The sequence below is a fragment of the Lampetra fluviatilis genome, chromosome 44, assembly GCF_964198595.1.
Source record: "Lampetra fluviatilis chromosome 44, kcLamFluv1.1, whole genome shotgun sequence".
Lineage (NCBI taxonomy): Eukaryota > Metazoa > Chordata > Hyperoartia > Petromyzontiformes > Petromyzontidae > Lampetra > Lampetra fluviatilis.
The window spans coordinates 9,273,944-9,301,534 of NC_136318.1; the positions used below are offsets into that span (position 1 = coordinate 9,273,944).

At 50.2% G+C, this 27,591-nt stretch overlaps 2 protein-coding genes across 2 annotated transcripts; both read right to left on the reverse strand.

The window, feature by feature from the left end:
- Positions 1–321: 321 nt before the first annotated feature.
- LOC144947361 (PRA1 family protein 2-like) lies at positions 322–17,349 on the reverse strand. The gene is made up of 3 exons (XM_078876639.1): positions 16,993–17,349; positions 6,504–6,721; positions 322–5,384 (listed from the first exon to the last, which is right to left on the reverse strand). Exons 1-3 carry the CDS (start codon positions 17,172–17,174, stop codon positions 5,203–5,205), a joined length of 582 nt encoding a protein of 193 aa, XP_078732765.1. The 5' UTR covers positions 17,175–17,349; the 3' UTR covers positions 322–5,202.
- Positions 17,350–20,095: 2,746 nt separating this feature from the next.
- Positions 20,096–27,064, reverse strand: LOC144947202 (histone-lysine N-methyltransferase SETMAR-like). Its single transcript, XM_078876390.1, has 4 exons — positions 26,966–27,064; positions 24,433–24,705; positions 23,049–23,380; positions 20,096–22,737 (listed from the first exon to the last, which is right to left on the reverse strand). The coding sequence occupies exons 1-4, from the start codon at positions 27,062–27,064 to the stop codon at positions 22,416–22,418; spliced, it is 1,026 nt and encodes a 341-aa protein (XP_078732516.1). The 3' UTR covers positions 20,096–22,415.
- Positions 27,065–27,591: the final 527 nt, after the last annotated feature.

The following is a 27,591-nucleotide window of genomic DNA, read 5'->3' on the forward strand; positions in this document are numbered from 1 at the left end:
CGCACGGATGTAGCACTGTGCTGCGTAGATGTATTTTTACAGTCACTTTCTGTAAAGAAACGTCGTCATATTTGAAGCGACGTTGCGTAATAAATTATTTAATTCGGCACGACCTTTTCGTTCGTGTAAAAATCCACCCACTCATGAATATTAATGAGGGGGGGTGGGACTCATGTGGAGTGACGTCACGCGGGAGGGTGGGCCTCATGTGGAGTGACGTCACACACGGGACGGACAGACATTTCTGGGTGATTATAGTCGGTAATTAGATGTGGGGAGAGTGACGACAACATATATGCGTGCAGACCTTTTATATATATTACATTATTTTTATTAATCGCATTTTGCAAGAAATGACAAAAGAAAATGTGAATACAACGTACTGTATTTGGCAGAGCTGTATGAAACCAAGGTGCAGACAAACAACTGAAAATACAAATCAGTTTCAACTTAACAGGGTCTGTTGGCAAGAGGTTTACTCACTATGGCATCGGCTTGTGTGCAGACCTGGCTACAAAAATACATTCGGCTCGGGATTTCCCTGCGAGTGGCAGGTCAACAGTCTACCAATCATGACTTTTTTTTTGGTACGAAAACATAACCAGAGTATTTGAACGTTGAGAGAAAACGTATGGTTTTGGTGCTTAATGTTCAGGAAAACGAAACAGGATGTTACTAGTTAATCTGGATTCACACAGGAACTTGCCCTATAGAACTTAGGCATTGTTTATTGTTGACACGTGGTGTTCATTCACTTTCAATTCATTTTCTAAACTGGGCTGTCACCGTCAGTTTCTTTATACTCGGGGCGAGTTTCAGATTCATACATTTCGAATTTTCACATTTTAAAGAAAAGCTTAACTTTTTTGTTTCCAGATGAATTTCCATTAAGTAACGCATGGCAGGAAGCGTCTTCATGATAACAACCGTGACCCTCACCTCGACGACACGTGACGATGGCACTTTTGGCGGAAGTGGTGTCTCGTTAGTGACTTACGGTTTTTCAGATCAACCCGAGATATTTTCCGATCGTCCCAAGATTTGTATATCTCGGCCAGATTATCGGATTTCTCAGACCATAACGCCACAATTCATCGATTGAAATCGGTTCTTAAGTTCATGGTACCCGCACATCAAATTGTGTGCGCGCGAATCGATTCGTTTGAAATTCACGTTGGTCGTAATCTGTTTGAGCGATGAGCTACCACTAACGACAACGTAGAAATAACACCTTGCATATATTCTCAAACCCAAACTGCGATCCCGGATATGCTACAGTAATTTTGCTGGAGCAGTCACACCTGATGACGGAGGCTTGTGTTGCTTCCGAAACGTCGTGATTTAATTTTGTTGTTTTATTGTTTCTTTTGTTTTCACCTACGTGACTTTACCGAAAAAACCAAAGAGTATGAATCCTTGCAGTCACGAAAACTTTAAATCTAGAATCGTGACAATTCATTGAAATGCAGGGTGGCAAATCGTTACAAGTTCAATTGTCACAGATTTTACACAGCGCTGTGCAGATGTGTTATTAGCGTTTCCTCCGAAAATATACGGCAGAGGCAAAATACTACAAACCACGTAGGAATATCTACTGCAAGAGATAATTTTAAAGCCAACAGCTGTGAATATTCCACAAAAAACCTAGCTTCCCGTGATTGAACAAATAACTTTAAAACCAGTGCTTGGACCAATTCCAATCAGCTGACAAATCTCACCCATTCACAATGTATATTACTGTAAATACTCAACAGTGCTTAACTACACTACTTATACTAATATGCAGCTTTGTGTCAATCCCCTGATAGATGACAGTCTACCCACACCGTATCAGCCATGGAGGTTGTTTGACCATACTTCACCGCGCTGGTCAAGTCTGGGTTGGTGAAGTGGGAGGGGTGGCTTAGGAGCGGTTCAGACATCACCTGCCACTGATGTTCACCCGGTCAGGAGTCGAGCTCAGGTTGCCGGGTTCACAGTCGAAGTGCCCGAACCACTGCGACACTGCTTCTACCCCTTCCCATCAACACTTACATCCTCAAAATTGATTTGAAACTCATCGGCAATGTCTTCACTTCGACTCAATGTACTGCAAATGGCCCCCGCTGTTTGCCAACTGCAAGAAACAGTTTAACGGGCGGAAGAACTTCGTTGCGAGCCGATGTAACTGGATGAGGTGAAACAAAGAGGGCTCTGCTTGCATATCACGCTTCGAGCATAACACAACCCAATGGGTGTCATGCAGTTTGCGATTATAAAGCATCGACCACAAAAGGTGTTATAGGCTGTGCGGTGGGAGGGGGGGAGCTACGTGGTTTGGCAGCACAGTGCAGGGGCATCAGAATCCATCGTTGGCACCGCCGTACCTTCCACTTCCCCCCCCCCGTCTGCGCTCCCCGCATTCAACGACTCCGCACTGACCGGCGTGGTGAGGTATGGTCAAAATAAGGACCCCGCGGCGTGACGTTGCTGAAAGGGGGGGGGGAGGGGGGGGAGTACCTCGTTCAAGCAATGGGATTGACCAAGGTTGCTTGACGTGGACAACCACAAAGTGCGTCCGAATGCGAGAGTGCACCCATCGGGAGGGTTTGGAGAGGTTGTTTTGCATCGTCATTACAGCAGCCTATGACGGCTCGAATTCTGCAGGGAACTGAAGTGACGTTTATGGTGGTGAGGGCAGATGCAGTCGCACGCGTGGTGGCGGCGGCACAGTGGTGACGACCTCGCAGCAAGGACGGGGCTCTGGGTTTCATTCCCTAATCGGGCTCCCCCATTCTGTGAAGTTTTTTTTTTCTTCTTACGTCTTTCCCCTGCCCTGCGTGGGGTTTTCCCTCCGGGACATCTCCAATTTCCTCCCGCAGCTAAAAACAGAACAAACCTGGCAACAAAGAACTCCAACGTAGCTGGTATTGGCTAAACACCTGAGAAGATTATCTTAAAAATCTCTCGATTGGGATTACGCACAATAGCAACGTCGGTCGCCACGCACACTACTCTCATGAAGGAGGAGTCTTGAGGCTCGGTGAGACTGTCCATGGGGTAACTGAGGCCAGAGAGGGAACTTTTAAGGGACGTTACGGTGAAAAGTGTGTGACACGGGCACACGGTGGTAAACACGGAAGCATTTTGAGCGTTTCCCGTACGGGCACATTCGCGTGCAAACAAACCGTGGCAACGCGGCTTCGCTTAGACGCCGCCGCCGCCGCATGCCTCGAAATGGTCACACGTCTGCAGCGCAGAGCGTTGCAAGCGGGCCGGGGGGTTTGTTTTTTTTACTCGACATTGCCGAGGACGCATTCCTCGGACGCACGATCCACGGGGACGCGCATCGTAAGGCAACAACGGACCCTGGTGCACAGTGGTTTTGACATCAACGTATCCCCCGACCAATGGGGGGGGGGGGGGGCCTGGGCCACGCGAGTGGGGGGTCTCTAACCCTTCACGATCGGTGTGGTACATGGGTCCCGGACACGGTGAGCGACTCATACTAATCCTCGGGTTTTCCAGTCGTGGGTGATGATGCGTGCATGTGGACTCATTGGTAGTTTGAACGTAAAGGCACCGTGTGATGATGGTGCCGCACTGGTGCTTTGATGTTGCTGCACCAGGGTGATGATGTTGCTGCACCAGTGCAGTGCCATCACTGCACCGGTGTGGTGCCGGCATTCCAGATCCTCAGTGGGGTCTCTATGTGAGTCGATGGGTATGCACTGATGATAAATCTACTGCAAGCACATTGCAGTGTCTTATTGGGTCCTTATGTCAGTCTACGGGTCTCTTTAGAGTCTATACGTCTCTGCGTGAGTCTATGGATCTCTAAGCGAGTCTGACTCTCTCTCCTGTGTGAGCCTACGTGTCTCTACGTACGTTCGTGTGTCTCCTGTGTTTTCTATGCGAGCGAGCCTAGGCGTCCATATGCGAGTCGCTGCATATTGAGGTCGTTAATCCACCTTGCACGTGTCATCACAAAACGAGGCAGGAAAAAACCTGGGGTGGAGTTTGGAAGCAAGCATGACCTGAATATTCTTAGCCTGACATCTGGCTGACCCCAGCGAGTGGTGACGCTGCACATCCGGGCGTTGGCACTCGCATCGCCAGTAGAGGGACCCCTTGTTCACATTTGCCCCCCACCCCTCAGCCACTGCCCCCAGGATTATACATAGAGGTACAGTATTAGTAGTTACCCTGTATTCGTTTAATGTTTTTCCGAAGCTCAATTCGCAAATTGTACTGCGATCAGTCTCAAAATCACCTGTCCGAGCCGGCTAACGCGACGGTGAATTTATTATTATCTTGACATCGATTTGTATTAGCGCAATATGTTCCTCGCGTGACGCGGTTACTCCGACTGCTACTCCGCAGCACTTTTGTTTTTGTCATTCACAGTGAGCCGGGTTCACTCTTGAAAATGAGACCGCCTATCATTGGCCTCTTGAGTTTTCACCTGGTCAATTCAAAACAAACTCTACGACTCGTACACGGACCGCTCCCAATTACCAGGGCCCCCCCCCCCGTCCGTCCGTCGAAATCCGTGATTTCACAGGGGGCAATTCATTCTAGAGGGGGGGGGGGGGCAATCGTCACCAGCAATGATTGCTGCAGCATGGTTCCTGTTGTAAAAATATAGTTGCCCAAAACCTGAACAAATCTGATTGTGGCTGCCCCCCATGGGGAAGCTGCAACGGTCAGATCCAATCGGTTCGTGGACGGAGCTCACGTGACTGACCGGCAAGAAATCTCTTTTTATTTTGAGAAATGTCGGCTCCAAGTTGGTGCATGTGGATGGACGAGAGAGATGCCTTCTGACTACTGAAGACTTTTTTCCCCAGAGGCAAATATTATATTGAAATGTATCGTAGTGGCTGAGCAACTGACTGAGCGATTGCCAGTAAGTGGACTGCATGAAGAACTTGCCGAATGACCAATTTCCTGTCCCCTAACCTAACCAACTAGTTACTGGTGCTATAGCCATCCCCCTCATGCCTCTGAGCCTATTTTTTCAGCAGATGCACTTCAGCAACAAATTGCTATCTCTCGTCTCTACATGAATTACTGTCAACTCAAACACGCTGCTCTCCGATCGGCGCGAGACAGAAACTCCGTCGCCCCCAAAGTCGCCACGGTCGCTCGTGCTAGAACTCGTTGCCGGCGACGATTGCCCTAAAAGTTGCCCCCCCCCTAGTTGATCAACGGCCACGTCGCTCAGCGGGACTTGGCGTACCGCTGCTCCACCTCCGTCGTGTCGTCGGCCTGCGGATCCAGGTTCTGGCCCAGGGCCTCCAGCAGCAGCCCCATGGGGGTCCTCCTCACTCCCAGCAGCTCCATTTGGTTGCTCACCTTGTTCTTGATGTTGCGCAAGCGGAGCGACGCGTGCAGGATCACCACTGCGACGGGACAAACGAGGAGCCGTTAAAATGTAAAATAAAAATCCGCCGTCGTTCGGCAGCGGCTTGAGCGAGAAATTGCTGGGCTGCACCTCCGCCTCTGCCCACTGCGTTAGGGGTGTTGTGAACGCCACCGCGTCTCCCTTGCTAAACAGCTGCGTGTGCGTTGTGTACCCCTCGTGTCGAGCCTTGTTGAACAGATGCTGATGACGGAGAAACATTTCGTCACGATCGACGATTTTCATCCACTCACAAACATCATTGAATAAAATAAAGCCCACTTTCGTCGCGAATATTTCGCTCGATAATTTTGTTAATTATTAATCATCTTAAGCAAATTAAGGCCTGCTAAATTCGGCCAAATTAGGTCATTTGCGGGTACTTTGTCAGCCCTGGGACGTGTGGTCAATACCACAGCCGCTACCTCTCACGATCCTGCCGTGCAACGATCCCACCCAGCGGCACCTGCATGCCAACAGACCTCACGGCTCCCTCCGTCTCCTCGGTGAACGTCCGCCTGGATACGTTCGCGATCCTCGGTTGCCACCCTCGTCATTGTATTATTTCTACACGAACTTTAGCGCCGCTGGTTTAACACATAGTAGTGGGCTTTCGTGACCATAATTATTCATATGAAAGTTTTTTTTGTGGGTTAAATATAATTGTGTCTTTAATCCACCACCACCATCAAACACAGCCAATTAGTGAGGTTTGCCACGTAAACAAAACGTGCCAATTATTTACTACTTGAGCACACTGGTGTGTTGGAGAGTAAACCCACAACATTTACGTTTCGTTTGGTGATTACAACCAAAAAAAACCCCTTTATTATGAGTTGTACGTCAGTATGTTGAACTTCTTTCGCACCGTACATGGCCAACCGTGCTAATCGAAGGTCCGCGGGGGGGGGGGGGGGGACAACAAAAGCAGTTCTAAAGGAGCGAATTTTCAATATAGACGATGATTTAAAAGTGCACAGCTCCCAATGACTTCCAAATACGAGAAGCAAAGAGCGTTCCAGACGGCCGCAGGAACGACGCGTCTGAAAGTGCTGGCGACCGTTTGTTGTCCGAGTTAACGGCGGCGCGGTGGAGGCGTTGGGGCGTTGGGGCGACTCACGCAGCACGGGCAGCGCGATGCCGCTGAGGAAGAAGAGCAGGCCGCCCACGAGGTGGCAGAGCGCCAGGCTGCAGAGGGCGAGCGCCACGGCGACGCCGCCCGGGTTGTGGCGCTGCGCCAGCCGCACCGCCTCGCCGTGCCGGCGCGCCCACGCCAGCCCCCCGCAGGCCGCCCCCACCGCCAGCACGCCCGCCACCATCTTCACCGGCTGCAGGCACCTGCCACGGCGCGGAAGACAAGTTGAGTCGGGACATGGGGGGGGGGGGGGGGACCTTTGCGTAGGACTATGGAGGAGGAATCCGATGAGCTGTGAAGCTCTTCGTTTCTTGCACGCGTCGTCCGGCAGGGGCACACGGGGTTCAGCGATTTACGTCGACAATGCAAACAATCGTACGTGAAAAAGCAAGGTTGAGAAAAGGTAAGCAAGTCGCTAACAAAAATTAAAACAAATAAAAGTATAGAAGTACAAATTGCACAAGGTACGTATAATTCATCAAATGCAAGCTGGTCAACGCAGCAAAACAACAACAAAAACAGTCCCACACCACACCAAGACAACACACCAACAACATGATGCACGCGTTGTCAGCTTTACAATCGTTGAATCAACTCGCCGTTACCTAACAATGGGCCGGATGCATCTCCGCGTGTGGGAATTGAACTTTGCGCGAGCCGAGAGCTCTGAATATCTCTCACGCTCGGGAGACTCGGCTGGGCGGTTCAAAGGTCAGAGTGCCGAGCTGGGCACCGTCGATGAGCTGGGTTCAAACCCAGACAGCTGCCTGTAGTTCAAGCGGCTTCTCGGGTGGAGTTAGCCCAAAGGTCTCAACCCAGTCGCCAACGACCACACACAAACACATAAAAACAAAAACTTGACACATTAAATTCGGGTCTGCACTTAATATTGATAAACACCGCAGCAGATCAGAGATTTTTAATTCTCGGTTTGAAAACTGTCGTGCGATGGTGGCAAGACCGGCGTGGATCCTGTCCCATACTGTGAGGACCAAAGGTCACCTGAAGGCATCTCAGAGGTAGTTATGCGCTATCTACTTACAAAGGCCATTAGCTAATGCAAAGGGATGCGCACTGCTCTGCCAGAAATCCAAATGCATTAAACAGCCTCTTGACGTGACACCTATAACACGATTGAGATGAAAACGAATTAACATTTGGAATTCACCCCATTCCTATGGCACACAGCGGCGCCGTGGTCATGCTTCTTTGTGAGCTTTCACAGAACATTCCTCGAGTCTACTGCTGTCCTGCAGAACTGGCTGACGGTGACAAAACATGGTGGACAGTGACCGGCACGGAGTTCCAAAATAGATGGGACGAACGCGGCAAAAGGTGAGCGAGTGGAAGAGTAGGTGGGTGGTTGGGTCAGTGGGCGAGCAGATTAGTGGATGGTGGTGTGTGGATGAGGGGTTGGGTGAGTAAGCACGTGCTTAGGTTGCGTTAGTGGGTGCTTGGGTGAGTAAGAGGGTGGGTGAGTTAGTGGTGGTTGGGTGAATAAGAGGGTGGGTGAGTCGGTGAGTTAGTGGGTGGTTGAGTGAGTAAGAGGTTGTTTGTGTAGGTGAGTTAACGAGTGGTTGGGTAAGAGGGTGGGTGAGTTAATGGGTGGTTAGGTGAGTAAGAGGGTGGGTGAGTAGGTGAGTTAGTGGGTGGTTGAGTAAGAGGGTGGATTAATTAGTGCATGGTTGAGGGAGTCAAGAGGGTGGGTGAGTAGGTGCGTTAGTGGGTGGTTTGGTGAGTAAATGGGTGGGTGAGTTAGTGGGTGGTTGTGTAAGAGGGTGGGTGAGCAGGTGAGTTAGTGGGTGGGTGAGTTAGTGGTAGCCCGAACAGCGCCACAGTTGGAGAGACGGAACTCGCGAAACCCGAGAACGACTCTGCGAAGAGTTCATCAACACCGCAGAGCAGCAGCAGCCTCGCACCCAGATCACGTGTGCGTCGGCACACACGGAATCATACACCATGGTTATCTCTTGAGCCAGCGAACCCTTTTTTATATATACAAAGACACCCCGTATGGCCTTAACAGACTGTAGGGCAAGTGCTGTTAGCGAGCACATTTGAAGGCCGGAACGGTACACGAAGGGGTGGGTAGCCAGCACCACGCCCGACTGATTTGTATCCCCAGATGCGATGTTTACACACCACACCAGATACTCATTTGAGGCTGAGTCGACCTAGCGGAGGCCCAGATAATCATCACCGTTGTTGGCTGTGAGCGGGAATCGGGTCGCCGGATTCATAGCGCAGCGCGCTAACCGCTACACGACCGCTACACAAACACACTCACCCACACACACCCACACACACCATTTGTTTATAGATGTCCCGAGTTTAACATTACAGCTGTGCGCGATGTGGTCAATCCAGACAAGCAAGCGGAGAGGCCCAACCGAACAAAGCATGTGTGGGGCATTGAGGTGACGGTGTGCAGTCTTGATGCATATACTCGTGATGTGTTGAATCACACAGTAGATACCAATTACCAGACTTTGTCCAGCCACTGCTGAATTAAAGGCCTCCTCGTGGCATGTTGCTCACGTGGTTTGTTTGACCATACTTCACCATGTGGGTTGGTGAGGGTCGGTAAGGGGAGATGGTTCTGATATCACTCGCCACTGATGATATCACTCGCCACTGATGATAGCCGTGACCAGAGTTCGAACTTGGGGTGACTGGCTTCATAGTGTAATGCGATATAACCACTGCTGCCACTGTTCCAACCCCTGACACACTTTCTGTTTTCCACAGTACAGTACTGCAATTCACTGACATGGCAGAGATGTGCTGCATATGTAATGTAGTAACTTGGCGGGAGACGACCTTGCGGGTAGCACACTCTTTATTAACACCAACTTATATTACACGGGTGGCTAACTGCAGCCTAACCCACGGGGTTCCCCTGGCTACACCCACACGGGCTCTTACGCCATGTAGCTTCTCGGAACCCACCCGGCTGGGGTGTCAGTCTCGACTCTGGGTCCCACAGCCTCGTCCCACATGGACGTCAGACCTCGGGTCCCACAGTCTCGCCTCCGAGCCGCACAGGGTCCCGGCCCTTACAAGGACAGCGGGACTAGGGGTCTCAGGGCCCTACCTCTTCAACTCCGTCTTCGATCTTCAACTGGTTAACAACACCCCGAGTGCTCCCGCGCGTCCCCCTTTATAGTCCTCCATGCGGACGTCGCTGAGAGCACCCACCCCAGTTGACCAATCACTGCGCGCTGCCCACGATCCTATTTCCCACCTTGTGTCAGCGCGCACAACCACGCACCCCGCGCCGCCCCGTGATCTATCACTGTCGGCGCGCGTCAACACCACCACTACACATAGAGGCATGTGCTATCCATTATTAGCCCAGCGGGTCTATCACCTGTTAATGTATGAACAGCTTCCCTTCTGTATCGTTTCATCCATCTACTTTGTATTCATAATAACTTTGTATTGTTTCTACATTTATTATTGTAATTTCACTACAATCGCATTCACTCTGGCAGCCGAAATGTACGACCATCGTATAATTCGCATATCATCTTACAGAAATATGTAATGATACATTCCCAGGCTCACGATTCAATGTACATATCCCGAGCATAAGAATCTATTTTAAATCGCTCAATTGAAACATCGTTAGACGGCTCATATTTAACCAAACTGGTCACTTGGACTTCATTGAGTGCGGCCCTTTGTCAACTCCACTGCTGGATATGGGCCTCCCAACGCCGTGCATGTCAGGGTCGATGGAGCATGCTGGTCCGCTTGGAGTTGGTGAAACCAGCAGGATTCCACGTGGAGCTGCTTCTGCGCTGTCTTCTACTGACAAGGTAGGCCCGGCCTTGAGACGTCTCTCCGTCTGACCGCTGCCTCAAGATTGGTCACATTCGCTCGATTTATTGACGAGTGACTGAAGATGACGACAAATGCAGCTCTTCATGAACTGGTGGCCTGTGTAATGGTAAAGGCGGTGGTGCGTTATATTTTTTTGGTGTGCTGTTGCATGGTGGTCACTGAGCAAAGCGCCATCCAGGGCCCCATCCTGCTTAGCTTCTGAGCTCACATTCACAGTGATTTGATCACAGACTTTTGGCTTAAAAGATGTGTAGAGTCAACCTACGGTGTGTGTGGACTAGTGGCCACAGGAGTCAGCCTGGAGTACGAATGGACTAGTGGCCACGGGAATGATTGACAAAAGGAGCGTGGCCAGGTGACGAAGATGACAGTAAAGTCTGCTGGTAGAGCGAGCGGTCTAGAACCAGCGAGAAGGTTCGGGAATGGGGGCGTGGCCTCGGACCGTATATAAGGGAGATGCGCGGGAGACTCGGGGCTGTTGCAGTGGGGGTCTCCGCCTGTTCAAGTGTGAGCACGCGGCTCCTTAATAAAGAAACCATCTCAAGACAAGTGCGTCGAAGTCGTCATTACAGATGTAATAAGAAAACCTGCTTGCAAATGACAGTTACAATGCATACAAAGCAAACGATTGGTTGTTATAGAGACATGCCATGTTTATCTCTACCTGAAACTTGAACTGAAACTATTTCCTATCCCCATGAAGGCAACCAGGCTATTGATGTGATAAGCACTGTAAACTTCCCAAGGATAAATATTGCAGCCTTTAATGTTCATCCAGCAGATTGACAAAAGAGATGTACACACTGAATGCCATTAATCAGGGCTCATCTTCAGACCATGAGAATTCGCATTAATGGAAGTCCAGACATTTCAATTCCATTACCTGTGTGTTTACAAACCATACTCGTTCTCAAAACATGCACGCAGAGCCAGTTGATATCTCAACCAGAAGCAACACAAAGTTTAACCACTGATGATGGGGAGGAAACACCCCCATGTTCAGACAAAACGCGTGCATTTCAATGGTAAAAACCGTGAGGACCCATGCGATTGTTGTTATTGAATGCCATAGGCCCCGCGGTAGCGCTCCGTTCGCCGCTCGTTGCAGAGGTTCCCGGTTCGGTTCCAGCGGCCGCCCGGGTTAACACTGCGGTGTGTGCGGTAGCCTTGATCACGGTACGCGGCCGTCTGCTTCACTCGCAGTGGACGTGAAAGATGCCCGTGACGTCATTCGCAAGAGTGGGCCCGCGCTGTGTGTGCCAGCGTCAGGGTCCAAAATTTTACCAAATTCTAAAATTACACCGCAAACTGCTCAATTGGGATTATAACGCATCAAGCGTCAACCGCCTGCTGGCAGACTAACGACCCAGGTCTCTCTTGCAAATTCCAACTCCTCCTGTTCTCTTGAGGTTTATTTAAACAAAATAAACTTAATGGTGTTCTATGCCTCTGCCGTGCATTTCTTGCTTGCCTCTAGAATATGCTGTATCAGATTACTAAACTGGCAAAGTAATATTGAAACAGGGTTAGCATCCGCCCACTCACTCCCGGATATAAACCAGGATCCATTTTCATATTCCAAATAGCATCGTACCGCACTGTCCAGTTGTTGGAGATTATATATACATACAGTGCATTAAATACATCTCACTCATAGTTTGTGGACCTTGATGTTAGCTGTAAAACTCTCTCTGAAGTCTAGTTACTGTTCACCCTTCAATACTAAAACTCGATGTTTAGTTTTTGGAGAGACGAGGAACAACAAGGTCACCAACTATTTAAATGTACGACGCTATCCTGGTCACGTCACCAGCCAATTTGTGAAAGTGTTTTGCAGTATCCTGCTGTGCCCCCCTCATCTCGCAGAGTCCGACTCTCCCAATCGTTTTCTCTCTCTCAGCTCTGTCTCCCAGTTCAACGAGGGTTTCAATTCGGCAGGTTGCACGAGTTGCATGCAGCAGTGAATACATTTTGAAAGCGTCATGTTTATACCCCAGTTATTTTTTATTTAAAGCTTTCGTGACTGCAGAGATTCATATTCTTGGTTCTTTCGGTAAAGTCACGTAGAAGGGAAATAATAAAATAATCTATATATATAAAATCGCAAATCTGTCTGTGTGTCTGTCTGTCTGTCTGTGTGTCGCCGGACCATACGCAGTTTCATTGGACGAAATGTGAGGGATTTGCGAGACACGATTGGTCCGTTTGGTTTTCCACGGCGGTTGCCCCTGGCAACGGGTAGCGACGCATTCGCTGCGGGGTGGACGCCATTTTTAATTCCCGTTAAAAATATGCGCACGCATTAACACGCGACTCTGAGGTAAATTCATCAAAGTTTCACGTCCTCTTCACTCCTCCCCCACCCCAATGTGTGCAATTACTATTATAGGGTCGGTAGATAATTAAATTATAGCGATTAGACAGTATTATTGTAGCGCGGGGGGGGGTAACGGCCCTAGTACCCAGCCTCAGCCGGGTGGGCAATCTAGGCGAGGCCGGAGGCTCTGCACGGTACTAGGCCTCGACACCCCACCACACTATAGGCCGTACATATTACTGCACAGCGGCCGAGGAGATCGTGGCTGGGGGGGCAGGGGTAGCAGCCCATCTGTGTATATATGTGAGGTTATTAAGAAATATATTTTTCACCCGGGCAACGCCGGGTACTTCTGCTAGTATAAATATAAAACAATAAAAATTCTCAAAGAAAATTTTATTTCTGTGGATTTCACACCTGATGATGATTGCTTGTGTTGCAGTCGAAACATCGTGAGCATTTTTATTGTTTAATATTTATATTATTTTATTATTTCCCTTCTACGTGACTTTACCGAAAGAACCAAGAATATGAACCCCAGTTATTCTTAGCATCCTCTGCACCTTAACGTGGCGAGGCCCTTTTTGGCACAGTGCATTAACAGAGGGCCGCCATCTTCTTCTAGCTGAACAGGTGGCCGACGGAAGAGTGAGTGGCTCGCATCACAAAGTCACGGCTCGAAATCCTGGCTGGGCGTTGACTAGGCGCAATCATCCCTTTGGGGGGCCGACACAATGAATACCTCTCTTTGTGGAGAAGTCAACAATGGTTGGTCTTATGGATGGGCTCGCCCCCACCACAGGAATGTGGAATGTCCACCACTGCCTCGGAGCTGTAAACGGGAGATGAACACGGCCTCAATTCTCATTCGAGAAAAAAAAATTACTCTGACTTTTAATTTAAATACCGTACATACACACACATTTATTAACTTGCGGTTCCCGTCAGGATCCTACCTAGCAAGGAGTTGTTGCTCCCATTGTGTTGTTAGACACATCCGGAGTCTGTTTGGCTCAATGAGGCTTCATGCACGCGTTTGTCGGTGTGACACGGTTACACGCCGCCTCCCACGATTCGATGAGCTGTGGCAATTCTATTCAAGGTCTCGTTCTTTTCTGTCAAATGTTTAACCCCCCTCACTCGCACCGTTTCTCATTGCCTGTCCGTGTCGTTTGCCCCCCACTTTTGCTCGCCCCATCATTTGCGTATGAATTTCATTTGCTCTGCACGAACGGCAAAGTGTCGCACAAGCACAATTTGATGCGTGCATGGAAAGTCGCAATAATCCATAGTAATCGAATAGTAATCGATGGATCACTGATCGCGAGGACACCAGAACAATACGTGACTGTAATGTACGCGGAATAATAAAAGACGCACGCAACTCACGACCCCTTGTCAATTGGACGGGTTTTATATGCGCACTACGGGACTTTGAAATGCCCTCCGTAAAACATTTTTTGAGATCAACTGCGCACATTTGTTTAAAACGTTCAGTTTTACTGGCTCAAACGTGACGCTCCGTCATCACGAGCTCGATAAACTCTTGCAGAAATGCGACGATAGCCTGCCGAAACAGCTCGTTATTCTGTCCGCAGACATTTTTTGAAAAATCTGTCAGACTGCAATACAGCGTAGACTAAAGTTGTTGTCTGAGTTTATATGGGGGACACACACACACTATGGGTCCACCCTATCATCCACGTTAATCTGCGCATTTCACCCCCTTTTTATCCGAGCGGAAAAGTGTGGACAGGCGCGGATCTATGGGACGAATTTGCTTTCACTTCTATAATCCGCATGAGGCGCCACGGGTGTGCTCGGTGGAACGTGGCACCTTCTCGAGACCACCTCCAGGTGATTCCTCATATCCGTACAAAGTCTCAGACAATGGCACGATGTTGCCGCTCCATGTCGTTGTAAGTACGTATGTTGAACTTCTTTGCACCGTACGTAGCCAACCGCGATAATCCGAGGAGTGGTGGTGGGGGGGCGGACAACAAACTAAATAGAAAAAAAAACTCGAAAGAAGTGACTTTTCAATCTAGATGATGATTTTAAAGTGCATAACTCCAGTGGCTTCCTAATATCAAAAGGTAGGAGCGTTCCAGACGGCCGCATGAGCGCATCTGGAAGCGCCGCGCGATGCGGTGACCGTCTTTGTTCGATGTCCAGCCAAAATCAGCTGCTGCGAAGATGACGAACGTGGTCCAGCAACTGGTAAATCGGCCACGAGTCGGTCATCCGAGAACGCTGCCTGACCTGGCCGAGGCCACGTGACCTTCTCTGAGGCCAGCACACGTGGCCTCAGAGACGGTCCCAGCTTGGCCTTTATAGACACGTACAGCCAAACTGTCAATCCACTGCTGGATGAAGGCCTTTATGTGGGTCCCAGAAAATGGGCAAACGAAAAAAAGTCAGACCCCCCTCAAATATGACGTCACAAAGCTCTGCCCCCCCCCCCCAAAAAACCATGCTTCAAATCGCTTTAAACTATTGTCATTGTAGTGCGTATTTAATGTGGCGCTGCACTCTGATGTTGTAGGAGAGATGTTGTAGGAGAAAACATTTATTAAAAAGTATATTTAATTAAGTAGAACGTGGTGTCTATATTTATTTAAAGTTGCGCATTTTGATGTGACTTCACATTTCTCAAACCCCCCCCCCTCGTCACACATCGTCACAAATGTCTGACCCCCCCCCCTCTAGGTGCGTGACGTCATTTATGGACAGATTAGGTATTTAAGCGAGCTGCCACTTCTTCAGCATTGCTTCATCTTATCCACACCAATTGCGCGGACAATCGTCGTGAATTTCCTTACACGTGTGGTTCACTTTACTTATCGATCCTCGGACAATAGCAGCACACTGATAACAGGAAGTCGCCGGATTGCTATGGGCAAGTGGATAATATGAATAATGGATAAGAATGGCTCGGACAAGAGCTGTTACTACTGTAACATCAACTGCAATAACAACAATGTACGACTTAATTGTTTTTAAACAAAGCAGAGCGATGCTGCAGAATGTAGGTTAATCCAAGGATGGGACGTGCGTTTATTTAAGTGACCGTGGCATTACACTTGAACAGAAACACATCCCGGATGCGTTCATTTGCGCCGATGTCCTTTCAGTTGTTTCCCTGTAAATTAATTTGCGGGCAATCGAAAGCAATTGCGGTGGTACAGTCTTGGGGACACGTCGCAAGGCCTCGTCGCTAGCTTGCCAGGCGGATGAGATGCGCCGTGACTCATCACGTACCGTACTGTGTTTGCAATGCCCTAGCTCCGCTTACAAAGAGGAACCAGCAGTAGCTGTACAGTAATGCAAAACCCAAGAGCGTTGACAAAGCGCCAGCAATGTGCCCAAGTCTCATCAGAGATCGGCAGATTGGAGCCTGGATCATTCTTGCGTACAGCAATAACACGAGCAGCACTTTTTGTAATGGCATGAAAGGGGGCGGGGGGGGGTCAACAGCGGATGCCCGATGGATAAACTCACCACCGCCATATCAATGTGGAATTATTCCACCCCACCGACCCAGCGATGTAAATACGGGGTTGTGCATCGTGAGCGGAATGCCACTCTTGACTTTCTTCTGGCACAACAGGCGTCGTGTGTTTCGGTATAAGCCATCTCGGGGTCACACTGTGGGCAGGCATTACAATGGTTGTACTCTACTCCTATGCTCTCCGCAAACCCCACACTAAACAAGCGTGGAAGTCGTTTCAATAACCCCCCCCCCCCCCCCCATGTGACCGACACGTGGTGGTGTGGAGCAGGGACGCCTTCATCCAGCAGTGCATTGACGCTAAGGGCTGTCACGGCACGCGGGGTGACCCCCCCCCCCCCAGATGGCTGCAGGAGGCAGCGACATTCACCCCCCCCCCGACCAGGGTCGACTCGAGCAGGGTGAACATCGCTCGCGTCATCGGAGACCGCCGCCGCTGCCGCCGGCAGCAGCCTCCTGCTGCTGCTGGCTCGCGTCACAGCCCCGGCGGGCAACGTCAACGTCTCGCGCGTTACAGTCTCGTGTGATCCTCCATCCCTCCCTCCACCCTTCACTCGCTCGCTAACTCACCCATTCACTCGCTCACTCACCCACTCACTCGCTCACCCACTCACCCATTCACTCGCTCACTCACCCATTCACGCATTCGCTCATTCACTCACTCACCCATTCACTCACCCACTCATTCACTCACCCATTCACTCACCCATTCATTCACTCGCTCACCCATTCACTCACTCACTCGCTCCATCATCCTTCTTGGCGCAGACATCGCTCCCACTCCGCCAGGCGCGTCTCACCCCACGACGAGGAAGACGGCGACCACCAGGAGGAAGTAGTTGCTCTGGTAGTACTGGAGGTTCCTCACCACGCGAGACCTCCACTTGGGCCAGTTGCCCGCTTCGGGCAGCGCGAAGCGAGCGGAGCCCGTCACTAAGTCGTCCGCGCTTCGCAGCGGCGGGAACTGCACGCTCGACGGCATTTGCGACGTTTCGTGCTCGGGGCCTCGCCCCACCACCCGCTTCTCGCGCGGCAACTGCGCACGCGGCGGCGGCAGCAGCAAAGCACGCGGAGTCCCTCCTCCTCGCCTGCGGCGGAGAGAGGCAGAGAGCGGTGGTGGGCCAAGAGAACAGCGACACGCTGGGTGGGGTGGGGAGGGGTGGTGATGGTGGTAGAGGGGTGGGGTGGTGGTAGAGGGGAGGGGTGATGATGGTGATGATGGTGGTGGAGGGGAGGGGTGGGGTGATGGTGGTGAAGGGGTGATGGTAGAGGGGAGGTGTGGGGTGATGGTGGTGGAGGGGTGGTGGTGGAGGGGTGGGGTGATGGTGGTCGAGGGGTGGGGTGATGATGGTGGTGGTGGAGGGGTGATGGTGGAGGGGAGGGGTGGGGGTGATGGTGGAGGGGTGGGGGTGATGGTGGAGGGGTGGGGGTGATGGTGGAGGGGTGGGGTGATGGTGGTGGAGGGGGTGGGGTGATGGTGGTGGAGGGGTGGGGTGATGATGGTGGTGGTGGTGGAGGGGAGGGGGTGGTGCCGTCACAGTCGCCATCAGCAGCAGCTGACCCCCCCCCCGGGGTGAATTCTCCCTCCAGCCGACGTCCGGCGCACGTTGACGAGTGACAGGCGGAGTGCCACGTGGTTCCCGGGGCAGCACAGGCTGTTGTTGTTTAACACGTCCGAGTAGTAGTCGTCGTAGGCTTTCGCGATCTAGCCAAACAACCTTTATTATGAATAATTATATCATCCATGATACAGGGTTTTTTTGTCGGGGGGGGGGGGGTAGATCTACAGCCACGCGATATAAACGTGGCTGTTGCCTGATGAAGCCTGTTGTGATTACTGCGAAACGTCGTGCTCAGATTGTACATGTTGTGGCTTGGCTCTCCAACACACCCGTGGGTGCTGTACTAGTACACTACACTATACACTACACTATACACTACTCTAGACTATACACTACACACTAGTGCTGTACTAGTACACTACACTAGACTATACACTACACTATACACTACACTATACACTACTCTACACTACACACTAGTGCTGTACTAGTGCACTACACTACACTACTCTACACTACACACTAGTGCTGTACTAGTACACTACACTATACACTCCACTATACACTACACTATACACTACTCTACACTATACACTACACTGCTCTACACTACACACTAGTGCTGTACTAGGACACTACACTACTATACACTCCACTATACACTACTCTACACTATACACTCCACTATACTATACACTACCCTACACTATACACTACTCTACACTATACACTACTCTACACTATACACTACTCTACACTATACACTACACTATACACTACTCTGCACTATACACTAGTGCTGTACTAGTACACTACACTATACACTACTCTACACTATACACTAGTACTGTACTAGTATACTACACTACACACTAGTGCTGTACTAGTGACGAATTGGCCACGTTCTTTTCACGTGACAACCCTTACTAGTTAGCTGTGTCGGGTGGTGGTGGGTCTAACGACACATTTACGCGATCTCACCCAAAAAAACCGTGTTGTGGTTGTGCACCTACGAAGGCCGGCACGGCACACGAGGGGGTGGATGGCCAATGCCACGCCCGGCCGCCTTTGTCTCTCCCGAGTGGCGATGTTTGCACACCGCGACAGGCACTCGTTTAAGGCTGAGTCGACCTAGGGGGAGGCCAATGACCCGTTCAGATAATCGTCACCGGTGTTGGCCGTGAGCGGGAATAATCAAACTCGGGTCGCCGGGATTCGTCGGGCGGCGCGCTAACCGCTGCACCACCGCTCCCCCGGGGAAATCGTACACGCCACACACAATGATGATGCACGATGAAACAATGACACGGGCGCATCGTAGCTGAAGCCGACACCGATCTCCCTGCCACCACACCGGCACCCTGCTCTGGCGAACATTCAGCAACCAGAAATCCGCAAAGACGACAAACCACGACTGGACATCTGTCACAAAAAAGAGCTTCATCGCTTATCGGATTCCTCCATTATAAATATTCTGATTTTCACATACACATCAATGACCTTGACCGCCTACTCAAGTCGTCATCCCACCCCTTCTGGAATCTCGCTGCTGCTGCTGCTGTCACCATCCTAGAATCTCACCACCCAGATCCGGAACAACGTTTGCTGCTGTGACAACAGTGGAACAACGCGGACGTCCACAATATATGTACCCCCTCGTTCGAGAGCCAAACGTCATCATCATCGCACCTCCTGGAGGGCTTCGAGATTCCTCCTCGAAGGTCTCCGGCGGAACCATCAACGGCACCGGAACATCAGCAGGACAATGTGCACCACGACCGCACTCGTTCGAGATTAATAAAGACGCAAGCCACAGTTGTGTGTGACTGTGGCCATGCAACCCAAACTATGGACCATATAATGAACCCTTAGAGACACGTAGATATACATTAAAGACAAGCCACAGTTGTGTGTGACTGTGGCCATACAACCCAAACTATGGACCATATAGCAAACCACTATAATCTGCGCTCCTTCAACGGAGGAAGAGGCACACAATGTAAATTACACAGCAAACGTTTGTGTATTTTGAATTGTTACGTTCAGATTATATCGAGGAAAGTACATGCCCCATCTTGTTTACGCTGCAACACACAAACCGAGAGTTTCGAGGTCACACGTCATTAGTTCTTCATCACGGTTCATTAACCCAAAGTGTCACGACCACAAACAACACGCATTATCACAAACACAATTACAGATGCAGGGCAGAGCACATTGCTACGTAATTTTGCAAATAATGACCATGCACTGCATTATACCACGACCCCTCTTTGCGAACTTTCAAATGCAGGTGGTATATGCATTCGGATATTCCTTTCTTTCAGTGCAACGTTGTGGTTCAATATCATTTTTTCAAATCATTTTAGCAAGAGGTCGCCCGATGGCTCAGAGGTCAGAGGGCTGGACTGGAACGGCTGAGAATCTGGGTTCGATTTTCAGTGTGCAGAGTTTTCACTCCATCACCACGCAGGGTGCTGTGGAGTCATGTTGTGCTGCAGTTATGGCACGTGAACAGTTTAATTTAATGTGTACTCAACATGTTACAGGGTGGTACAATGCACTATGAACTTGGTGACCTGAATGCGACTCCTGGCTATGGGTGATCACAGAAGCGTGTGGTGGTATCTGAACCGGTCCAGGGCATCAACAAAAATCCCAACATTCAACCCGAACTGGCCAATGTGGTGAAGTATCGTCAACACACCCCGACGACATCAAGGCAAGTGGTGACCGTCATCCAACATTTGAATCGGCCAGTGGATAAAAAAACAACACCCACTGGAGTCTGAACAGACAACCACCACCTTTCTTCAAACTTTTAACTGCAAAGTGCGCAAACTGTGTGAAGAGAACTGACGCACATCGGCCTTCTCCAGCCACAGTCGCACGCAAGTCACGATACCAGCAACCATCATCAGCATTATCATCTTCGGTCACAAAGGCCAATGGCAAGTGGACGACAGTTGATCATCGATTATCCGGCGTGCGATTATCCCGCTTCCAACATTATCCAGTGGTCCCGGGCCGATCCGGCGAAACTGGTAAACCGGCGATCGTCAAACACATGTTGTTGAAACAAGAGCGTCATAGTACTGTACGTACATCACCCCATGATGAGATTGGAATGGTACAGTTAATACAGTACCTTTTTACAGTATGTTGATTTATGTCTATTTGTATGTTTATTTTTGCCAATCCTAATATATAAACACCCAGCTCTGTGATTCTGTCATTCTGTGATTAACGCGGCACGGATTGGTTGAAGTGAACCACGTGACCGGGACCAAGCAGCCAACCAGAGGTGCGCCCCTCACAAACATGTACGCCCCGGAACGGGTAGGATGACGTCCCCGACACGTGCGTCAGCACGCACGTATGGGCGGTGACGTCAGCTCTCTTTCGCAACACATCAGCTGCGTTCGTGTGTAATGACGTCACGCCTCCAACCACGACAAGCGCGCAGCCTGCGGTGGCCCTTCATCCAGCAGTGCATTTGAACACTAAAAAAAGTACAGTACTCATGTACAGTGCTAACTTTTTCCACTATGAAAGTTAAATTATATAACACACAGTTCTGTGTGTCATTCTGTCTGTCATTCTGTCACTAACGCGTAAACTTGCCGAAATATGTATATAGAAGAAACTAGGTGGTTGGGGGCGCCACAGGTGGCCCCCAACAACCTAGTTTCACATAGTAAACAAATGAAAAAAATAAAAAAAACATACACGCCACCTAAAAACATGTAGTACAAAAATGTAAAAAAATAAGATATTTTAAATCATGATTAGTGATTATCCTGTTATTAAAAATCCGGCGCCCCCAAAGCCGCCGGATCGATGATCGAATTTTATTCAAATAACACAATTAAGCGCATAACACAACAATGACATATGGTTAAAACAACAATTTACTAGCTCGCATAGTTCTATCGTAAACGTGCTCCACGCTCACAAAAAAAAGTGCAAATGCGCTCATAGTTTACTGTTGCCTACAAGAATGGAAGTTCCTGTGGCGTTGGCGACACAACGATTTGCAACTCAGGCCACCTTCACAAAAAACAGCTTCTCAAACTCAAGTCCAAGTAAGGGGGTACGTGTTTACCAATCGCCACACGCTTGTGACGGATGCTGACGCGGTGTAACGGTCAGCACACTGGACTTGCAACCCAGAGGTCTCCTGGTGCAATCTCCCAGCACGGCAGTCAAGACAACGGTCCGAGTTTCGGTAAGTAAAGCGATTGTGGGGAAACCCTGCCACGAGGTGTTGCATTGAGCTATGTTTTGCTGCGTGATCGTGTTGGTCGATTTGTGGTGCTGTGGTGGACAGCAGAGGGCAGTGCGGTAAAACCCACTGCACTCTATCCTCTGCTCTGCACCTACATGAACCCGCACTGACCAGCAAGGTAAAGGTTATTGGGAGCTATATGACCGTAAAGTACAGTTATAAAGCCCCCAATAATCTGCATGACGTTGTTCGGCATGACATCCGACATTTCACTCCCCGTGCTCGGGGAGTTAATTCCGTTGCGGAAAAAGCTCTCGGCACGTGGAGAGCAACGTCGGACATCGTACCGCCGAACGATGCGCGGTAAGACCTGAGAACGCACCCGAGGCTAGTGCGGCACAACCGCTAAAGTCTCCGTCGCAGCCTTTTCTTATCACTGCGTGTCTGCGAAGAGCGTGGGATCGAACGGGAGGACGCCTCGGCAGGAGGGCGCGCCGCAGAAGCACGGCTTCCGCTGGCCCGCGACGCCGTCACCGTCCTCACGACCTCTCCGGTCCTCCAATGGGGCGCCGTCCCCGTCGTCGCCGGCATCCGCGCCGGTTTCTCGTCCGCCGGAGCGAGCGCCGCCGTCGCCTTCTGGCCGCCACGAGGGTCCGCACGCTTCCGCGGCCGCGCGCGAGTTTCGGAATTCTCCCGAGTAGTCGTAGCAGAGCTCCTCGCCGTCGGCGATGTCGCGTGCAGCGAACAGAGCCAGCCTGCAGGAGGGGGGGGGGTAAAGGTCGGACGAATGTCAGCTCGACAGTCGTGCGTTGTTCACAGTGCGGTAGCGGTCAAGCTGCATGAGTGCGCTCATTGATGCAAGACAGAGGGACTCTGTTGTGGGCACATGACGTGAAAATTACGTAACGTTTTGGAGTCGTCCTCTGATACGTGTTCATTTTTACACATACACACATATTGTTGTATAGTTGCTAAGCACAAGAGCAAAGGCACAAGAAGCCAAGCCGCCGACTTTGGTGGTTTCACCGCAAGGGATTGGGGGGGGGGGAGGTCATTTAACGGCGACCTTGGCAACACGGAGTGGACGCGGACGAGCGCCATGACGAGGTTGGGCTCGCACGAGTGGTTGAGAAAGCGACCCACGTTCCCGACGCGCTCCGGGTCCACGTAGGTGCTTGTGGCCGGGGCGACCCCCCGGCCGTCCCCGGCGTGCTCCCGCACCGCGATCAGGTAGTTGATGGCCCTGCCGTCACTGCCCCACGCCTGCCGGACGGCCCGGCACCGGGCCTCGGCGGCGCCCAGCACCTCGCCCACGTACTCGCACACGAAGCACCCGCGACCCAGCGGCTCCAGCGTCCGCACCGCCCAGCCCTTCCGCGCCGTGCGGAACACCTGCAGCTGGGCGCGACAAGCGTGCACGTGGGCGGCAAGTAAGGCCCGAGCACTCTCCCTGTGTAACGTTGAACTTCTTTCGCGCCGATCGTAGCCAACCTGTGCTAATCGGAGGTGCGGAGGAAGGACAACAAACTAAACACAAAAAGCAGTTCTGGCATAAACACGGGAGGTATTAAGATGTTCAAACACCAAATAGACACCTATTACAATGCATCAAGTCCGCATTAACCACACACATTTGTGGTAAAAGAGGCTGTCTCTGGTGTAGGCCGGTCAGTTTCAAGGACAGTGCATACACCACCAAAGCATATATTGGCATTTTATCACAAGCATATTTCGTTAATTCAAGCTTGATGCCTTGGTCTATTTGGTGTGTAAACATCTTTCCAGCTGTATTTGTCAGAAAGGGTAAATCCTTTTTAATCATACAATGAAGTGTGCCATAGATATGTGCACGTGGGCATTTCAGAGTTTGGTCTCGAAGGTGGTAAAGGTGCAGCCCCGTAACGGCTCTGCTCACACCGCGGCCGGTGGAAGGGCCTCGAGAAGAGGAAGCCTCTCGAAAGCCCCTCCAGAGGTTACTTTTCCCCTTCTCTAGAACTAGGTGGGATTACGATCACTTCACTCCACCACACACGCGACCTGCCGATCGACTGTGGTGTATCCATTAATGCGTTTAAAACTAAAAAAATATGAAAAGGTAAGAAAAAGGCACCACTGAAACTACTGAAACGTGTTAGTTAATTCGGGAATGTAAAATCCATAATTCCAGTAGCGAACATGCGCTGCTTGGCTCGTGACGTCTCTGCGTAGTCAGGACGCAGAAAACAAAGTCAGCATTACTTTGTGGGAACTTCAAGTCTTGAAGGATCATGATGTCGCTCACAGCAGTGCATGGCCACAGCTCGAGAGAAGGAACGTTTAACGCGCAGCCTCGCCCGGAAGACCACGCTTGCATTGCAAGCCGTTGCGAAGACCCGCGTGCTGCATCATTTCAACCGGTGATAAAAGTTACGGCCCTGGTAGTATCCCCCCCCCCCCCCACGCCAACTCACCCGTACCGCCAGTCCCTTCTGCACCACCCTGCTGGGGCACGCGTCTCCGCAGCGGCACAGGGGGTTGCACTCGAAGATGGGGCGCGCGAATCCGGCATCGCCGACGAGACGCCCGGCGGGGTCGTAGCACGCCGCGCCGTCGCCACCGCCTCGGAAGCACGGGCACGCGACGGGCGACGCGTCGCAGCGCCCGTCGGCGCACTCGCACCCCGGCAGCGTGAGCTCGCCCGGGTCCACGGCACAGCCGGGGCCCCGCACGTAGTCCGGCGTGTACTGCACTCGTGGGATCGTGGCAGAGAGGGGGAGAACGGATGAAGGGAGCAGAGGATGAAGGGACGTCGTCAACGCGGACGAATGAAGCGCGATGGGAGCCCGGGGCTGCTCTCGTTCTTGGGGGACTCCGCTTTGTCGATTAAATTTTTTCCCTTGATTGTTTTAACATCACCGATGACAAATGCACCGTCAACGGTTACTTACCTTCGTTATTTCAGTTCTGGTCTTGAAATGTGATATATACGAATTGCAAAGCTACGTTTATTTAAAATGGACAAAACTATTTTAATGTTGGTATATAACTGGTAGTCATACATATCGTGGTTCTATGGATTAAATTAACAAATTAGACTATAGGATTTTTCATCATGCTAAAGTATTGCGTTTCAACCATTATAAAATATATTCTTGGTTCTTTCGGTGAAGTCAATAATACAAATATTATTTATATTATTTTATTATTTCCCTTCTACGTTACTTTACCGAAAGAACCAAGAATATGAATCCCTGCAGTCACGAAATCTTTAAATCATTATAAAGTAGTTTTTATTTTTTGGGGTACCTTAAAACCAATGCTCCAGGCAGTAACCTCTGTGTTTATCGTGCAGGTAAGAATTCGTTTTGATTTGTATACCTTGTATGTGTAGGGGTTCATGAGCGATAGCAATAGGTTCATGGGCAGGCGGTTAGATGGACTGTTACGTGGCAGGATCGTGAGAGATGGCAGTGGCTTGGAGAGGCCTTCAGCCAGCAGTGGATTGACCTTGGCTGACGATGATGAATCAGATGCTTGCTGCTATATGTTTTTGGTGGTATCGTGTGATGCACATGTCCTATTTTCGGTACATATCTTCATATGCAGCTGCAATAAGATGCTATAAAAAAATCCGAAATGTTATCCAATTGTATTGTATGTCATTTCAACCATCGCAAATGATTATACACAAACTCGATTTACAGTGTAATCAGCAGAACACTACACGTCTTCTGTTCCTATGCAACCAAATCCAGCAATCACCTAGCTTGGGATTTCTCCAACTCGTCCTTGTGACCCACCACCCCAGTAAACATGCACCGTTGGGCCAACGTTGGAGCAACATTAGACCATCTTTCCATGTTTACCAATTTTCTCCGTTCAAATACAACATTAAGTCGTTACATGCTGCACATGCCTCATGATTGCTAAACCGTTGCATTCATGTGGTGTGGAGAGTGCTTCCTTAAACAGCGTACTTTAGGCTCTCCTGGGAGGCACACGTGTTCAATACTTAAGTGGAGTTTTCTGCTCATTACAAATTACAAAAAAACCCCAAAACTAAATAAAGATTCCACTGTTGAGGAAAGTTTTGTTAGGGAGCACCTATTAAAGCAACCATGGTGCACTGCCGATTAGCACGGTTGGCTACGTACGGTCCGAATGAAGTTCTACATACATACTAGGGGATGGTGTTGCCAGGATCATGCCTGGCTGCCTTTGTCTCCCCAATACTTATGTTTACACGCCGTACCAGGTGATCCATTCAAGGTTCACTTGACCTCGGAGAGGCCCAGAACTGGTTCAGATGTTTGTCAGCGATGTTGGCCACGGTCAGAAACCAAACTCAGATACGTTGTGTTTGTTTCACAGCGTGCTAACCACCACTCCAGCCACGTACTTAACGCACGTACACACACAACATCTCTGAATCGGTGCTCTCCACAATCACGTGGAATGTGTTTCACAATCATTAGGTACGTGCATCTTGTTAGATACATTCTCAGTAATCGTGAAACGTTGGGTCAACGATTCCAACTACATGCCAGCGTTGGGCCAGCGTTGGCATGTTCACGGGGTTGGTAAATATCTATGGGGACCTTTTTGGCAGTATCAAGAATTCTAGATTCATACTCTTAGTTCTTTCGGTAAATTCACGTAGGTAAAAAATGAAATTAAAATTAATAAAAAATAAAATAAAAATCACGACGTTTTGGAGGCTACACAAGTCTCCGTCATCAGGTGGGACCGTCACAGCCAGATTTGCTGCATCAAGTGAGGCAGGGATTCAAGATGCAAGCTCTTAAATACCAGTTAAAGGGGAGGAGAGGGGGGGGGAGCTTACGACAGAGACAGCCTTCTTGATGGCCTTGTCTCACCACCAGTGTTAGACCAGATAACGGGGTTGGTAAACCTGAAAAGGTGTACCGTGGTGGGGAACGCCAGGCCTGGCATTTGAGAAACCCGGACACAAGGCATGCAAGGTGTGGTTCATCAAGCAGGTACCTGTATGCAAGGTGGCATCTCACCATCCACATCGTTTGTCAATTCAATGGGAAGACTTTCCAGTCCCTGGGCCACGTCCGTGCATGCCCCACGAGACATCTCCACGACCCCTGTGCACCAACGTGAGACACATTACACGGGGTGACACCGCTTTGTTTGAACGTGCACAGTGACAAAAGTGCGCGGCTGTGAGTTCATTGGCGAATGAGCTTGTGCATCGATGCAGCATCGCCAAATCACGTGAACTTTAAAGCGCAATCTTTCATTCCAAATAACGCTCCTAAATCCTCGCTCTGCCTTTAATTAGGGCCATTGACATGAAAATCAACCTTTCAATTGCATTCGTATATGTTGATATCTTCGCTGGTAAATACCGCACAGTATTCTAGTGATGTATGCTCCTGCGCTTCATTGTCACGCTTTGAGCGAGCTGCAGGGCTCCCTCTAGCGGGGATGTTATGCAGAGTGCAGCTAAAAGCTAAACTGTACCATGGAAAGTTACAGTTCGAGATGGGGCGATTATTCGATTTGCAGTCGATCATCGATTATCCGGCTGCTGCTTTCGACGGTACCCGGACCGATCCGGCGAAACCGGCAACACCGCTGCAAAGGCGTCACAAAACGAA

Coding starts and splice junctions, on each gene's coding strand:
- LOC144947361 (XM_078876639.1), bottom strand. CDS start 17,174: ATGCCGTCGAGCGTGCAGTTCCCGCCGCTGCGAAGCGCGGACGACTTA. Junction 6,722..16,992: donor GCCGTCTTCCTCGTCGTGGG/GTGAGACGCGCC, acceptor GCGCCGTGGCAG/GTGCCTGCAGCCGGTGAAGA. Junction 5,385..6,503: donor CATCGCGCTGCCCGTGCTGC/GTGAGTCGCCCC, acceptor GTCCCGTCGCAG/TGGTGATCCTGCACGCGTCG.
- LOC144947202 (XM_078876390.1), bottom strand. CDS start 27,064: ATGTCTCGTGGGGCATGCACGGACGTGGCCCAGGGACTGGAAAGTCTT. Junction 24,706..26,965: donor AGATGCCACCTTGCATACAG/GTACCTGCTTGA, acceptor CCACGAGTGCAG/TACACGCCGGACTACGTGCG. Junction 23,381..24,432: donor AGAAGGGACTGGCGGTACGG/GTGAGTTGGCGT, acceptor TGTCGCGCCCAG/CTGCAGGTGTTCCGCACGGC.